General features: G+C 36.9%; 1 protein-coding gene across 6 annotated transcripts; it reads left to right on the top strand.

Annotated features, from left to right (window-relative positions):
• Window positions 1–265: 265 nt before the first annotated feature.
• Window positions 266–17,000, top strand: LOC146422850 (hsp70-binding protein 1-like). 6 transcript variants are annotated; one of them, XM_085045341.1, is made up of 8 exons: window positions 272–548; window positions 1,593–1,644; window positions 2,360–2,512; window positions 5,411–5,632; window positions 8,750–8,905; window positions 11,529–11,625; window positions 14,614–14,725; window positions 16,823–17,000. In XM_085045341.1, the coding sequence occupies exons 1-8, from the start codon at window positions 408–410 to the stop codon at window positions 16,898–16,900; spliced, it is 1,011 nt and encodes a 336-aa protein (XP_084901467.1). In that variant the 5' UTR covers window positions 272–407; the 3' UTR covers window positions 16,901–17,000. The 6 variants fall into 6 exon arrangements, with proteins under 6 accessions (XP_084901469.1, XP_084901468.1, XP_084901467.1 ...); XM_085045339.1 differs by lacking the exon at window positions 1,593–1,644 and adding an exon at window positions 6,348–6,378 and having other exon boundaries at window positions 274–548; window positions 2,308–2,512; window positions 5,411–5,601; XM_085045340.1 differs by lacking the exon at window positions 1,593–1,644 and adding an exon at window positions 7,339–7,369 and having other exon boundaries at window positions 274–548; window positions 2,308–2,512; window positions 5,411–5,601.
• Window positions 17,001–17,464: the final 464 nt, after the last annotated feature.

Here is a 17,464-nt window from a genome sequence, read left to right on the forward strand (position 1 = left end):
CCGATTGGTCGGCGGTGATGCGGGGTTTCTATTGGTTAGCAGGGATGCCACTCATGAATTTATGCTATTTGATTGGCGGAAAGCCGAAGAGCTCCGCCTCCCTCCTGCTATTGGTTAAAACTAACCGCTCTCCTCGCTTTCCATTGGCCGCCAGCCTAACTTTCTTCACTCCCATTGGCCAACCGCGCTGTCAATCATCCCCATCGCCTCACAATGAGCCCAGCGCGCTGCCGGCTATAAACAATACCCACAAGCCACGCCCACTTCCCCACCAAGCTCCGCCCACTTCCTGTCCAAACCCCGCCCTTTCCAAGATGGCGCCACCCAGCCGCCGCTGATCACTGCCGCCATCCCGGGAGCTTTTCCGGGGCTTTTTCCCGCTTTTTTCCGTTTTTTTCGTTGCGGCGATGGCGGCGAAGGAAGGCGGAGGGGACGAAAGAAGCGGAGGGAGCCGCAGGGAACCTTCGAGAAGCCTGCAGGGCTTGCTGGAGATGGCGGTGGTGGCGGGAGAGGCGCGGCCGGAGCGGCGGGAGCCCATGGCCGAGGAGGTGAGGGGAGTTTGGGGGTTTTTTTTGGGTTTTTTGTGGGGAATTCGGAGAATCCTGAGGGAAATTGAGGTTTATTTTGGGTTTGGGGTTGATTTTGGTGCTTATTTTGGGGTTTGGGGTTGATTTTGGGGGTTTTTGGGGTTGATTTTGGGGAGCTCAGGGGATGCTGAGGGGTTTTGGGGTTTTTTTGAGGATTTGGGGGGTTTTTTGGTTTTTTTTTCTGGGGAATTCGGAGAATCCTGAGGCGATTTGAGGCTTATTTTGGGGTTTGGGGTTGATTTTGTGAGGTTTTGGGGTTGATTTTGGGGTGTTTTGGGGTTGATTTTAGGAGTTCGGGGAGCTCAGGGGATGCTGAGGGGTTTTGGGTTTTTTTTGAGGATTTTGGGGTTTTTTTGGGTTTTTTTCTGGGGAATTCGGAGAATCCTGAGGGGAATTGAGGTTTATTTTGGGTTTGGAGTTGATTTGGGGGCTTATTTTGGGTTTGGGGTTGATTTTGGGATTCATTTTGGGGTTTTGGGGTTTATTTTGGGGGTTTGGGAGTTGATTTTGGTGTTTATTTTGGGGTTGATTTTGCTGTTTCTGAGGTAACTTTTTGCCAATTTTTTCCCCATTTTTGCCTAACTTTCACCGAATTTTCAGCTCTTTTCTGCTGATTTTTGCCGATTTTGAGGCTGATTTTTTGCCGATTTTTCACCAATTTTTGGTGATTTTTTGCTGATTTTTCACCAATTTTTGGTAGTTTTTTCCCAATTTTTTTGCCAATTTTCACCAATTTTGGCCAAATTTTGCCGATTTTTCGCCCAATTTTCAGAGACTTTTTGCCAATTCTGGGCTGATTTTGGGGATGAATTTTTGCTGATTTTTGCTGATTTTTTCACACACTTTTGGTGATTTTTTGACGATTTTTTGCCATTTTTTCACCTTATTTTCATCATTTTTCGCCATATTTTCCCCATTTTTCCGCCGATTTTCGCCATTTTTTCACCGATTTTCCCCAAATTTTCACCATTTTTCTCCTAATTTTCAATATTTTTAATTTCCCAGAGACAGCAGTGGCTCCAATCAGCCATTTCAGAAGCCCTGGGAGCAGCAGGAGGTGATTTTGGGATGAATTTTGCTGTTTCTGGGGAAACTTTTTCCCAATTTTTGACAATTTTCGATGATTCTGAGCCAAACGTTTGCTGATTTTTAGTGGGTTTTTGGGCCATTTTTTGCCACTTTTGGACTCATTTTGGACTCATTTTGGGGATGATTTTTTGCTGATTTTTGCCAATTTTTGGTGATTTTTTTGCCATTTTTTCACCTTATTTTCATCGTTTTTCGCCATATTTTCCCCATTTTTCCACCGATTTTTACCAAATTTTCACCATTTTTCTCCTAATTTTCAATATTTTTAATTTTTCAGACACACCAGTGGCTCCAATCAGCCATTTCAGAAGCCCTGGGAGCAGCAGGAGGTGATTTTGGGGTTGATTTTTGCCATATTTTCCCCATTTTTCCGCCGATTTTCGCCATTTTTTCACCAATTTTCACCATTTTTTCACCAAATTTTTGCTAATTTTCAATATTTTTAATTTTTCAGACACACCAGTGGCTCCAATCTGCCATTTCAGCAGCCCTGGGAGCAGCAGGAGGTGATTTTGGGGTCGATTTTCGCCATATTTTCCCTATTTTTCCGCCGATTTTCGCCATTTTTTCACCGATTTTCACCATTTTTTCACCAAATTTTTGCTAATTTTCTCTATTTTCCCATTTTCAGAGACAGCAGTGGCTCCAATCTGCCATTTCTGAGGCCCTGGGAGCAGCAGGAGGATCCCACGTGGAGCTGCAGCGATGTTTGGGGATTTTGAACAAACCTTGTCCAGGAGAGGAAACTGCAGAGAGAGGAGTTGGGGAAACCAGAGAGCATCAAATGGCTCTGGAGGAGCTGCAGGAGCTCTGCGAGAGCCTGGATAATGCCAATGGTAAATTTTGGGGAATTTGGGATTTTTTGGGATTTTTTTGGGAATTTTTGGGATTTTTTTCGGATTTTTTTTACAATTTTTTTGTGATTTTTTGGGGTTTTTTGGGATTTTTTTTGCAATTTTTTTATTAATTTTGGGGGATTTTTTGGTGAGTTTTTTGAGATTTTTTTCGAATTCTTTCCTGATTTTTTTGTAATTTTTTGGGATTTTTTGGGGATTTTTTGTAGATTTTCTCTGATTTTTTTTGTGATTTTCTGGGGATTTTTTGGAGGATTTTTTGGGATTTTTTGGGGTTTTTTTGCGAATTTTTAAAATATTTTGGGGGATTTTTTGGGGATTTTTTTTGGGATTTTTTTGGTGGTTTTTTGCGATTTTTTCTGATTTTTTTTGGATTTTTTTCAGATTTTTTTCGGATTTTTTGAGCGATAATTGGGATTTTTGGGGGAATATTTGGGGTTTCAGGTGGATTTTGGGTCTTTTGGGGAAACCAGAGAGCATCAAATGGCTCTGGAGGAGAGTCTGGAGAATGCCAATGGTGAGTTTGGGGAAATTGGGATTTTTTTTGGGATTTTTTTTGGAATTTTTGGGATTTTTTTCGGATTTTTTTGTGATTTTTTGGTGATTTTTTGTGATTTTTTTGTGAAATTTTTGGTGATTTTTGGTGATTTTGGGGTTTCAGTTTTTTCAATTTTTGGTGATTTTTAAGGGGTTTTTTCGGATTTTTTTGCAATTTTTAAAATTTTGTGGATTTTAGTGAGTTTTTTGGGATTTTTTCCGATTTTTTCCTGATTTTTTTGGGATTTTTTGGGATTTTTTTTAAATTAAATCTGGGGATTTTTTGTGGTTTTTTGTGATTTTTTGGGGATTTTTTGTAGATTTTCTCTGATTTTTTTTGTGATTTTTTGGGGATTTTTTGGAGGATTTTTTGGGATTTTTTGGGGTTTTTTTGCGAATTTTTGTGATTTTTTTGGGAGATTTTTTGGGGATTTTTTTTGGGATTTTTTTGGTGGTTTTTTGCGATTTTTAAAAATATTTTGGGGGATTTTTTGGCAATTTTTTGGGGATTTTTTTGCGATTTTTTCTGATTTTTTCTCTGATTTTTTGGGGATTTTTTGGGGATTTTTTGAGCAATAATTGGGATTTTTGGGGGAATATTTGGATTTTGGGTGTTTTGGGGAAACCAGAGAGCATCAAATGGCTCTGGAGGAGAGTCTGGAGAATGCCAATGGTGAGTTTGGGGAAAAATTAGGAATTTTGGGAATTTTGGGGATTTTTTTCGAATTTTTTCTGATTTTTTGGGGATTTTTTGTGATTTTTTTTGCGATTTTTTGGTGATTTTTTTGATTTTTTCTGATTTTTTTTTGCAATTTTTTAATTAATTTTGGGGGACTTTTTGGTGAGTTTTCGGGATTTTTATTCGAATTTTTTCCTGATTTTTTGTGATTTTTTTGGATTTTTTTTTAATTATTTTTGGGGATTTTTTGTGTTTTTTTTGGTGATTTTTTGGGGATTTTCTCTGATTTTTTTTTTATTTATTTTTTGGAGCTTTTCTCTGATTTTTTTGTGATTTTTGGGGGATTTTTTGGGGGAATTTTTGGGGATTTTTTTAGGTTTTTTTGAGATTTTTGGGGGATTTTTTTGGGAATTTTCAGGATTTTTTTCAGATTTTTTTTTGTGATTTTTTTGCAAATTTTTTGTGATTTTTGGGGATTTTTTCTGATTTTTTTTGGGACATTTTGCAATTTTGGGCAGACTTTATGGGATTTTGGGGATTTTTTTGGTGGTTTTGCAATTTATTTATTATTTCCAGGAGATTTTGGGGAATTTTTTTTTTGGATTTTGGGGTTTTTTTGCAAATATTTGGGATTTTTGGGGATGTTTTTGGGGTTTTTTTGGGGAATATTTGGGATTTTTGGTGGATTTTGGGGCATTTTTGGTGAGATTTGTGTCAATTTTCACCTCCTAACCTCATTTTTTGCTTTTCTAGGTGAATTTTGGGACATTTTCTGTAGGATTTTCACTTTTTATCCCCATTTTTTCACCTTTTTTTCTCATTTTTTCACCTTTTTTCTCCATTTTTTCCCCATTTTTTCACCTTTTAATCCCATTTTTTCCCATTTTCTCTGTTTTTCTCCCCAGATTTCTGCTCCCTGGGCAGCCTGGAGGTGATTTTGGGGCTCCTGAGTGACTTTTGGGGTCAATTTTGGGACATTTCCTGTGTGATTTTTGGGAATTTTCACCTTTTTTCCCCATTTTTTCACCTTTTATCCCATTTTTTCACCATTTTTCCATTTTTTTCACCTTTTAATCCCATTTTTTGTTCTCCTGAAGGATTTCAGGTTGAATTTTCATGGATTTTCTATAAAATTTTCACCTCCTAACCCCATTTTTCCACTTTTTATCCCCATTTTTTGCTCTCCTAACCCCATTTTTTGACCTTTTAACTCCATTTTTTCACCTTTTTTCCCATTTTTTCACCTTTTAATCTCATTTTTTCCCAATTTCTGTGTTTTTCTCCCCAGATTTCTGCTCCCTGGGCAGCCTGGAGGTGATTTTGGGGCTCCTGAGTGACTTTTGGGGTCAATTTTGGGACATTTTCTGTGTGATTTTCACCTCCTAACCCCATTTTTTGACCTTTTTTCCCCATTTTTTCACCTTTTTTCCCCATTTTTTCACCTTCTAACCCCAAATTTTCCCTTTTTCTCCCCAGATTTCTGCTCCCTGGGCAGCCTGGAGGTGATTTTGGGTCTCCTGGGTGACTTTTGGGGTCAATTTTGGGACATTTTCTGTGGGATTTTCACCTCCTAACCCCATTTTTTGACCTTTTTTCCCCATTTTTTCACCTTTTTTTCCCAATTTTTTCCCTTTTTAACCCAAATTTTCCTTCTTTCTCCCCAGATTTCTGCTCGCTGGGCGGCCTGGAGGTGATTTCTGGGCTCCTCTCCCACCCCTGGGCTCCCATCCGCTCCTCAGCCGCTCGAGTTTTGGGTTGTTGTTCCCAAAATCTGCCCAAAGCTCAGAGCAGAGCGCTGGGGTTGGGAGCTCTGCAGGCACTGCTGGGGATGCTGCAGGGAGAAGCTGAGCCTGAAGTGTGCTGTGCAGCTTTATTTGCAATTTCATGTGAGTTTTGGGGGAAATTCGGGAAATTTTGGTGAATTTTGGGCAATTTGGGGGGATTTTTAGGTGATTTTTGGGTGATTTTTAGGGGATTTTAGGGGATTTTTGGGAGCTCTGCAGCTCCTGCTGGGGATGCTGCAGGGAGAATCTGAGCCTGAAGTGGCTTCAGCAGCTTTATTTGCCATTTCATGTGAGTTTTGGGTGAAATTTGGGAAATTTCGGTGAATTTTGGGTGATTTTAGGTGAATTTTGGGTGATTTTTTGGTGATTTTTAGGGGATTTTGGGGAATTTTGGGAGCTCTGCAGCTCCTGCTGGGGATGCTGCAGGGAGAATCTGAGCCTGAAGTGTGTTGTGCAGCTCTGTTTGCCATTTCATGTGAGTTTTGGGGTGAAAAATGGGATTTTTGGGCAATTTTGGGTGATTTTAGGTGATTTTTTGGTGATTTTAAGGTGATTTTTGGGGGATTTTCAGGGATTTTTGGGAGCTCTGCAGCTCCTGCTGGGGATGCTGCAGGGAGAATCTGAGCCTGAAGTGGCTTCAGCAGCTTTATTTGCCATTTCATGTGAGTTTTGGGTGAAATTTGGGAAATTTCGGTGAATTTTGGGTGATTTTAGGTGAATTTTGGGTGATTTTTTGGTGATTTTTAGGGGATTTTGGGGAATTTTGGGAGCTCTGCAGCTCCTGCTGGGGATGCTGCAGGGAGAATCTGAGCCTGAGGTGTGCTGTGCTGCTCTGTTTGCCATTTCATGTGAGTTTTGGGGTGAAAAATGGGAATTTTGGGCAATTTTGGGTGAATTTTGGGTAATTTTTGGGGATTTTAGGTGAATTTTGGGGGATTTTTAGGGGGATTTCGGGGGATTTTGGGAGCTCTGCTGGGGATGCTGCAGGGAGAATCTGAGCCTGAAGTGGCTTCAGCAGCTCTGTTTGCCATTTCATGTGAGTTTTGGGGTGAAAAATGGGAATTTTGGGCAATTTTGGGGGATTTTTGGTGAATTTTGGGGATTTTTTGGGGATTTTAAGGTGATTTTTAGGGGATTTTTGGGAGCTCTGCAGCTCCTGCTGGGGATGCTGCAGGGAGAATCTGAGCCTGAGGTGTGCTGTGCAGCTTTATTTGCAATTTCGTGTGAGTTTTGGGGGAAAAAATGGGAATTTTGGGCGATTTTGGGCAATTTTGGGTGATTTTAGGTGATTTTTTGGTGATTTTAAGGTGATTTTTGGGGGATTTTCAGGGATTTTTGGGAGCTCTGCAGCTCCTGCTGGGGATGCTGCAGGGAGAATCTGAGCCTGAAGTGGCTTCTGCAGCTTTATTTGCAATTTCGTGTGAGTTTTGGGGTGAAAAATGGGAATTTTGGGCAATTTTAGGTGAATTTGGGTGATTTTTGGTGATTTTTTGGGGATTTTAAGGTGATTTTTAGGTGGATTTTTGGGAGCTCTGCAGCTCCTGCTGGGGATGCTGCAGGGAGATTTGGATCCTGAGGTGTGCTGTGCAGCTTTATTTGCCATTTCATGTGAGTTTTGGGGTGAAAAATGGGAATTTTGGTGAATTTTGGGTGATTTTAGGTGAATTTTAGGTGAATTTTGGGTGATTTTTGGGGATTTTTAGGTTAATTTTGGGGGATTTTTAGGGGATTTTAGGTGGATTTTAGGTGATTTTTTGGGGATTTTAGGTGGATTTTTAGGAGCTCTGCAGGGAGATTTGGATCCTGAGGTGTCCTGTGCAGCTTTATTTGCCATTTCATGTGAGTTTTGGGGTGAAAAATAGGATTGTTGGGCAATTTTGGGTGATTTTGGGTGATTTTAGGTGAATTTTAGGTGATTTTAGGTGATTTTTTGGGATTTTTAGGTGATTTTTGGGTGAATTTTGGGTGATTTTTTGGTGATTTTAAGAGGATTTTGAGGTAATTTTCATCTAATTTTAAGGCGATTTTGGGACAATTTTGGGATAATTTTGGGATAAATTCAAGATAAATTCAGGATATTTTCAGGATAAATTCAGTATAATTTCAGTTCAGTATAATTTCAAGTAAATTTTTGGAGATAAATGGGAATTTTAGGATAAATTCAGGATATTTTCAGGATATTTTTGTGATAATTTCAGGACATTTTCGGTACATTTTCAGGATAATTTCAGGATAATTTCATGATATTTTCAGGATATTTTCAGGATCATTTTGGGATAAATTCAGGATAATTTCGGGATAATTTCAGGATATTTTCAAGATATTTTCAGGATAATTTCAGGATAATTTCACAATATTTTGAGGATAAATTCAGGATATTTTTGTGATAATTTCAGGATAATTTTAGGATAATTTCAGTATAATTTCAGCATATTTTCAATATAAATTGAGGATAAATTCAGGATATTTTCAGGATAATTTCAGTATAATTTCATGATATTTTCAGCAGAATTTCAGGACATTTCCAGGATATTTTTGTAATATTTTCAGGATATTTTTGTGGTAAATTCAGGATATTTTCAGGATATTTTCAGGATAATTTCAGGATATTTTTGTGATAATTTCAGGATAATTTCAAGATAAATTCAGGATAAATTCAGTATCATTTCAGTATAATTTCCAGATAAATTCAGGATATTTTCAGGATATTTTTATAATAATTTCAAGATAATTTTAGGATATTTTCAGGATAATTTCAAGATAAATTCAGGATATTTTCAGGACATTTTCAGCATATTTTCAGTATAATTTCAGGATAAATTCAGGATATTTTCAAGATAAATTCAGGATAAATTCAGTATAATTTCAGGATAATTTTAGGATAAACTCAGAATGATTTCAGGATATTTTCAGCATATTTTCATTATAAATTCAGTATATTTTCAGGATAAATTTGGGATATTTTCAGGATAAATTCAGGATAATTTCAGGATATTTTTGTGATAATTTCAGGATATTTTCAGGATAAATTCAGGATATTTTCAGGATATTTTCAGGATAAATTCAGTATAATTTCAGGATAAATTAAGTATAATTTCAGGATAAATTCAAGATAAATTCAGGATAATTTCAGTATAATTTCAGTATAAATTCAAGATAATTTCAGGATATTTTCAGTATAATTTCTGACTAATTTTTCCTTTTTTTCCCCAATCCCAGGCCTGGTGAGATCCCAGCCCGAGGGTTTGCAGCTGCTGCAGGATTTGGGAGGTTTGGAGGTTTTGGGAGGAACTTTGCAGAGTTCTCTTCCCTCCCTGAGGGCCAAAGGAGCTTTTGTGCTTCACTGTCTGCTGAGGGAGCAGCCCAGGATCCGAGGTGAGACCCAAAAATACCCAAATTTCACCCAAAATTTTATCCTGAATTTTGGGGGAAAAAAAAACCTGAAAAAATCTAGAAAAAATCCCAAAAAATCCCAAAAAACGGTCAAAAAATAGCCAAAAAACGCTCAAAAAATAGCCTTAAAATAGCCCTAAAATTCCCCAAAATCCCAAACTTTAACCTGGAATTTTGGGGGAAAAAATCCCAGAAAATCTGGAAAAAATTGAAAAAAATGCTGAAAAAATGGCTTTAAAATGGCCAAAAAATGAAAAAAATCGCTCAAAAAATAGACTTTAAATTCCTAAAAAATGTAAAATTTAACCCAAAATTAAACCCAGAATTTTTGGGAAAAAAGAAACCCAAGAAAATCCCCAAAAAAATCTGGAAAAAATCCCCAAAAAAAGACCTAAAATAGCCCTAAAATTCTGTTTCTGCACTGCCTGCTGAGGGAGCAGCTCAGGATCAGAGGAGAGACCCAAAAATACCCAAATTTCACCCAAAATTTCATCTGGGATTTTATCCTGAATTTTGGGGAAAAAAATTTGGAAAAAATAAAAAAAAAATTGAAAAAAATCGCTGAAAAAATGGGTTTAAAATGGCCAAAAAATAAAAAAAAAGCTCAAAAATTAACTTTAAAATAGCCTTAAAATCCTAAAATTCAGCCCAAAATTATTGCTGGAATTTTTGGGAAAAAAACCCTAAAAAATCCCCAAAAAATCCCCAAAAATGGTCAAAAAATAGCCCAAAAAATAGCCTTAAAATAGCCCTAAAATTCCCCAAAAATCTCAAAATTAAACCTGGAATTTTGGGGGGAAAAATGCCTAAAAAATTCCCCAAAAAATCCTGAAAAAAATCGCAAAAAAATGCTCAAAAAATAGACCTAAAATTCCCAAAAATCGTAAAATTTATCCCAAAATTATTGCTGGGATTTTTGGGAAAAAAAACCCTAAAAAAATCCCAAAAAAAGATCAAAAAATAGCCAAAAAATGCTCCAAAAATAGCCTTAAAATGGCCCTAAAATTCCCAAAAATCCCAAACTTTAACCTGGAATTTTGGGGGAAAAAAATCCGGAAAAAATCCTGGAAAAATAAAAAAACCGCTGAAAAAATGGCTTTAAAATGGCCAAAAAAATCATTTTTCTGCACTTTCAGAGTCAAAGGTGAGACCTAAAAATCCCAAAATTTCACCCAAAATTTTATCCTGAATTTTGGGGGAAAAAAATCCTGAAAAAAATTGAAAAAAAACGCTGAAAAAATGGCTTTAAAATGGCCAAAAAATGAAAAAAATCGCTCAAAAAATAGACTTTAAATTCCCAAAAATTGTAAAATTTAACCCAAAATTATTGCTGAGATTTTGGGGAAAAAAACCCTAAAAAAATCTGGAAAAAATGCAAAAAAAACCAGGAAAAAATCCAAAAATGGCTCCAAAAATAGCCTTAAAATGGCTCTAAAATTCCCCCAAATCCCAAAATTTAACCCAAAATTAAATGTGGAATTTTTGGGGATAAAAACCCTGAAAAAATCTGGAAAAAAACCCAAAAAAAACCCTAAAATTGCCCCAAAAATAACCCCAAATTCCCCCAAAATGTCAAAAAAATGACCCAAAATTACCTCCAAATGACCCAAAATTCCTTGAAATTACCTCAAATCCCCAAAATATCCCAAATTTTCCCAAAATCTCTGAATTTTATCCCAAATTTCCCTTCCAGCTGCTCTTCTCCAGCAGGTTTGGTGCCAAAAATGACCCAAAATTCCCCCAAAATCCCCCAAAAATTACCTCAAAAATGCCCTAAAATGACCTAAAATGACCCAAAAATTTCCCAAAATCCCCAGAAATTCCCAAATTTTCCCAAAATCCCCTAATTTTTCCCCAATTTTCCCTTCCAGCTGCTCTTCTCCAGCAGAGTTTGGTGCCTAAAATGCCCCAAAATGACCCAAAATTCCCCCAAAATCCCCCAAAAATTAACTCAAAAATGCCCTAAAATGACCCAAAATGACCCAAAAATTTACCAAAATGATCCCAAATTCCCAAATTTTCCCAAAATCTCTGAATTTCCCCCCAATTTTGCCTTCCAGCTCTTCTCCTCCAGCAGAGTTTGGTTCCTAAAATGACCCAAAATCCCCAAAAATGACCCAAAATTCCCCCAAAAATGCCCTAAAATGACCCAAAATCCCCTAAAAATTACTCCAAATTTTCTGAAAATCCCAAATTTTCCCAAAATCTCCTAATTTTCTCCCAATTTTCCCTTCCAGCTGCTCTCCTCCAGCAGAGTTTGGTGCCAAAAATGCCCCAAAATGTCCCAAAATTCCCCCAAAATCCCTCAAAAATTACCTCAAAAATGCCCTAAAATGACCCAAAATGACCCAAAAATTTCCCAAAATCACCCCAAATTCCCAAATTTTCCCAAAATCTCCTAAATTTCTCCCAATTTTCCCTTCCAGCTGCTCTCCTCCAGCAGAGTTTGGTGCCTAAAATGCCCCAAAATTCCCCAAAAATTATCTCAAAATTACCCCAAAAATGCCCTAAAATGACCCAAAATGACCCAAAAATTTACCAAAATGACCCCAAAATCCCAAATTTTCCCAAAATCTCTGAATTTTCTCCCAATTTTCCCTTCCAGCTGCTCTCCTCCAGCAGGGTTTGGTTCCCAGAGTTGTGAATTTGCTTCGCTCAGAACACGACGGAGCTCATGAGCACAGCCTGGGCATCCTCTGTGGGTGAGAAAATGTACTAAATTTATCCCAAAATATCCTAAAATTATCCCAAAAAATTCACAAAATATCGAAATTCTGGAAATTCCCAAAAAAATCCCTGAGAAAATCCGAAATTCCTGAGAAAAATGGGAAAAAAAAGCCAAAAATGGGTTAAAAAGCACAGCCTGGGCATCCTCTGTGGGTGAGAAAAACATCCCAAAATATCCCAAATTTATCCCAAAATTATCCTAAAAAATTCACAAAATATCAGAATTCCTGAAATTCCCCAAAAAATCCGTGAGAAAATCCGAAATTCCTGAGAAAAATGGGCAAAAAAATGGGAAAAAAAACCCAAAAATGGGTTAAAAAGCACAGCCTGGGCATCCTCTGTGGGTGAGAAAAACATCCCAAAATATCCTAAAATTTATCCCAAAATATCCTAAAAAATTCACAAAATATTGAAATTCTGGAAATTCCAAAAAAAATCCCCAAGAAAATCCGAAATTCCTGAGAAAAATGGGGAAAAAAAGCCAAAAATGGATTAAAAATCACAGCCTGGGCATCCTCTGTGGGTGAGAAAAACATCCCAAAATATCCCAAAATATCCTAAAATTATCCTAAAATATTTACAAAATATTAGAATTCCTGAAATTCCAAAAAAAATCCCTGAGAAAATCCGAAATTCCTGAGAAAAATGGGGAAAAAAAGCCAAAAAATGGGTGAGAAATCTGCAAAAATGGGGGAGAAATCCCCAAAAATATCCCAAAAAATCCCAAAAATATCCCAAAAAATTCACAAAATTATCCCAAAAATATCCTAAAATATGGAAATTCTGGAAATTCCCAAAAAAATCCCTGAGAAAATCCGAAATTCCTGAGAAAAATGGGAAAAAAGGGAAAAAAAACCCAAAAAATGGGATTAAGAGCACAGCGTGGGCATCCTCTGTGGGTGAGAAAAACATCCCAAAATATCCCAAAATTATCCTAAAAAATTCACAAAATATCAGAATTCCTGAAATTCCAAAAAAAATCCCCAAGAAAATCCGAAATTCCTGAGAAAAATGGGAAAAAAATGGGCAAAAAAGGGGAAAAAAACCCCAAAAATGGGTGAGAAATCCCCAAAAATATCCCAAAAAATCCAAAAAAATTCACAAAAATATCCCAAAAAAATCACAAAATATGGAAATTCTGGAAATTCCAAAAAAAATCCCTGAGAAAATCCGAAATTCCTGAGAAAAATGGGAAAAAAAGCCAAAAATGGATTAAAAATCACAGCCTGGGCATCCTCTGTGGGTGAGAAAATGTACTAAATTTATCCCAAAATTATCCAAAATTATCCCAAAAAAATCCCAAAATATGGAAATTCTGGAAAGTCCCAAAAAAATCCCTGAGAAAATCCGAAATTCCTGAGAAAAATGGGAAAAAATGGGGAAAAAAAGCCAAAAAAAGGACAAAAGCACAGCCTGGGCATCCTCTGTGGGTGAGAAAAACATCCCAAAATATCCCTAAATATCCCAAAATATCCTAAAAAATTTACAAAATATCAGAATTCCTGAAATTCCAAAAAAAATCCCTGAGAAAATCCGAAATTCCTGAGAAAAATGGGAAAAAAATGGGAAAAAAATGGGAAAAAAACACCAAAAATGGGTGAGAAATCCCCAAAAATATCCCAAAAAAATCCCAAAATTTTCTCAAAAAATTCACAAAAATATCCCAAAAAATTCACAAAATATTGAAATTCTGGAAATTCCCAAAAAAATCTCTGAGAAAATCGGAAATTCCTGAGAAAAATGGGAAAAAATGGGAAAAAAACCCCAAAAATTGGAATTTTTTTGGTGATTTTGGGTGAATTTTGTGTAAATTTTTTGGGGATTTTTTTGCTGATTTTTGGGATTTTATTCCTGGAAATCCCAAATTTCCCAAAATTCCCATTTTTCACCCCAAATTTCCCTCAGATTTTCCCGAGGAAATTCAGGAATTAATTTTGTGTTAATTTTGATTTAATTTTTAATGATTTTAATTGGATTTTTGGCAGATTTTTGGGAATTTTTTGGGGGATTTTTGGGTTATTTTAGGATTTTTTTCTAGGAATTCAAATTTCCCAAAAATCCCAATTTTTCACCCAATTTTGAGTTGATTTTTAGTGATTTTAATTGGATTTTCAGTCGATTTTTAGCGGATTTTTAATGATTTTAATTGGATTTTTCACCCATTTTTGTGGATTTTTTGGGGAATTTTTCACCAATTTTTGGGATTTTATTCCTGGAAATCCCAAATTTCCCAAAATTCCCATTTTTCCCCCCAGACTGACCTCAGATTTCCCAGAGGGAATTCGGGAATGAATTTTGTGTTAATTTTGATTTAATTTTTAGTGATTTTAAGTGGATTTTTAGCTGATTTTTGGGGATTTTTTGGGGATTTTTTTTTTGATTTTTGGATTATTTTAGGATTTTTTTTTGGGATCCTAAATTTCCCAAAAATCCCAATTTTTAACCCAATTTTGAGTTGATTTTTTGTGATTTTAAGTGGATTTTTAATGATTTTAATTGGATTTTTTGCTGATTTTTGTGGATTTTTTGGGGGATTTTTTCACTAATTTTGGTTTATTTTTTCCCTGGAAATCCCAAATTTCCCAAAATTCCCATTTTTCCCCCCAGACTGACCTCGGATTTTCCCGAGGGAATTCGGGAATGAATTTTGTGTTAATTTAATGATTTTAATTAGATTTTTTGCTGATTTTTTGGGGATTTTTTGGGGATTTTTTTGCCGATTTTTGGGATTTTTTCCCTGGAAATCCCAAATTTCCCAAAATTCCCATTTTTCCCCCCAGACTGACCTCAGATTTTCCCAAGGGAATTCGGGAATGAATTTTGTGTTAATTTTGATTTAATTTTTAGTGATTTTTAATGATTTTAATTGGATTTTTAATGATTTTTGGGATTTTTTTTGCCAATTTTTGGGATTTTTCCTTCTGGGATCCCAAATTTCCCAAAATTCCCATTTTTCCCCCCAGATTAACCTCAGATTTCCCGGAGGGAATTCGGGAATGCAGAATTGCTGCTCTGGGATTGGAAGATTTGCTGAGAGAAAGAAGAGAAATGCTGAAGGGAAAAGAAGAATTCCAGGTGAGGAATTTGGGGGAAAAATGGGAATTTTGGGGAAAAATGGGAATTTTGGGGAAAAATGGGAATTTTGGGGGAAAAAATGGGAATTTTGGGGGAAAAAAATGGGAATTTGGGGAAAAAAATGGGAATTTTCGGGAAAAAAATGGGAATTTTGGGGGAAAAATGGGAATTTTGGGGGAAAAAAATGGGAATTTTGGGGGAAAAATGGGAATTTTCGGGAAAAAAATGGGAATTTTGGGGAAAAAAATGCAAAATTTTGAGGGAAAAATGGGAATTTTGGGGAAAAAAACAAAATTTTGAGGGAAAAATGGGAATTTTGGGGAAAAAATGAATTTAAAAAATGGGAATTTGGGAAAAAGGGAATTTTGGGGAAAAATGGGAATTTGGAAAAAAGGGAAAAGAATTTGGAAAAATAATTTAAAAAAAAAATGGAGGAAAAAATGGGAATTTTGGGGAATAAATTGGGAATTTTGGGGGGAAAATGGGGATTTGGGGAAAATGGGAATTTTGGGAAAAATGGGGCTTTTGGGAAAAATGGGAATTTGGGGGAAAAATGGGAATTTTGGGGAAAATGGGAATTTGGAAAAAATGGGAAATTGGAAAAATGGAATTTTGGAAAAAATGAAATTTTAGAAAAATGATGGGAAAAAATGGGAATTTTGGGGAAAATCTGTAATTTTGGGAAAAAACGGGAATTTTGGGAAAAATGGGAATTTTGGGAATTTGGGGGAAAAAAATGGGAATTTTGGGGAAAAAATGGGAATTTTGGGGGAAAAAATGGGAATTTTGGGAAAAAATTCTGTGAATTTTGGGGAAAAAATGGGAATTTTGGGGGAAAAATGGGAATTTTGGGGGAAAAAATGGGAATTTTGGAAAATGGGAATTTTGGGGAAAAAATGGGAATTTTGGGGAAAAAATGGGAATTTTGGGGGAAAAATGCAAAATTTTGAGGGAAAAATGGGAATTTTGGGGAAAAATGGGAATTTTGGGAAAAAAATGGGAATTTTGGGGAAAAATGGGAATTTTGGGGGAAAAATGGGAATTTTGGGGGAAAAAATGCAAAATTTTGAGGGAAAAATTCTGAGATTTTGGGAAAAAAATTAGAAATTTTTAGGGAAAAATTCTGAGATTTTGGGAAAAAATTGTGGGAATTTTGGGGGAAAATTCCTGTCATTTTGGGTTTAAAAAATGGGAATTTGGGGTTGGGAATTGCTGGGATTTTGGGGAAAAATCTTGGAATTTGGGGGGAAAAAATGAATTTTGGGTAAAAATTTTGGGTAAAAAAGAATTTGGGGTTGGGAATTGCTGGGATTTTGGAAAAATCCTGGAATTTTGGGGGAAAAAAGGGAATTTTGGGAAAATGTAGGAATTTGGGGAAAATGGGAATTGAGGGAAAAATTTGGGAATTTTGGGGAAAAATTTGGGAATTTTGGGGAAAAAAATGGGAATTTTGGGGAAAAAATGGGAATTTTGGGAAAAATGGGAATTTTGGGAAAAAGGGAATTTTTGGGGAAAAATGCAAAATTTTGAGGGAAAAATTCTGAGATTTTGGGTAAAAATTGTGGGAATTTTGGAGGAAAATCCTGGAATTTTGGGTTAAAAAAATGGGGATTTTGGGGGAAAATGGGAATTTGGGGAAAAAATGGGAATTTTGGGGGAAAAATGGGAATTTTGGGGGAAAAAATGCAAAATTTTGAGGGAAAAATTCTGAGATTTTGGGGTAAAAAAATGGGAATTTGGGGTTGGAAATTGCTGGGATTTTGGGGGGGAAATTCCTGGAATTTTAGGAAAAAAATGCAGAAGTTTGGGGAGAAAAAGTCACAGAATTTTGGGTAAAAATTGTGGGAATTTTGGGGGAAAATTCTGAGATTTTGGGGGGAAAAAAGTGAGAATTTTGTGGGAAAAAAGTGAGAATTTTGGGGGAAAATCCTGGAATTTTGGGTCAAACTCCTGGAATTTTGGGGGAGAAAATCCCTGAAATTTTGGGTCAAATTCCTCTAATTTTGGGATGGAAATCCCTGAGATTTTGGGATAAATTCCTGAGATTTTGGGATCAATTCCCAGGATTTTGGGGTGGAAATTCCCATTTTTCCGCAGGAAGAGCTGGAATTCTGCGAGAGATTATTGCAGATCTGCTTTGAAACTCCTCCCGAAGAAACAACCATGGATCGATGACCCCAAAAAAACCCCAAAAATCCCCAAAAAAACCCCAAAAAATTCCCCATAAAATCCTGTAATCTCCCGATCTGGGAGGAAATAAAAACTCCAAACCGGATTTGGGAGAAAATTTCGGGATGAATCCGGAGGGGGTGACGCGATCGGTGATGTCACGGAGGAGAAAAGCGACATTTAGGGGGAAAAACCCCAAAAAAACCCCCAAAATCCCAGAATTTTGGCGCCAAAATTCAGCACCGCGGACAGCGCGGTGGGCGTGGTTATGCTAATGAGCGGTAAGGGGCGTGGTTATGCTAATTAAGGCCGTGCATTCGGCGTCCCAGCGTTGCCGTAGCAACCGCGTCCTTGTGGGCGTGGCCTCCGTGTTCTCCTCGCTTCTCATTGGTTCGCCGCGATTTCCCGCCTCCGTTGTCGCTTCTCATTGGTCCGCGCGCGACTCGGCGGGGTTCTGATTGGTCGGCGGGTGTTGCCCAGGGTTACCGAGCGGCCGTGAGGGGAAACCGTGAGGGAAAACCGGTGAGGGGAAACCGTGAGGGAAAACCGTGAGGGGAAACCGTGAGGGAA

This window comes from Lichenostomus cassidix, unplaced genomic scaffold (assembly GCF_008360975.1).
Source record: "Lichenostomus cassidix isolate B80296 unplaced genomic scaffold, HeHo_3.0 HiC_scaffold_38, whole genome shotgun sequence".
NCBI lineage: Eukaryota > Metazoa > Chordata > Aves > Passeriformes > Meliphagidae > Lichenostomus > Lichenostomus cassidix.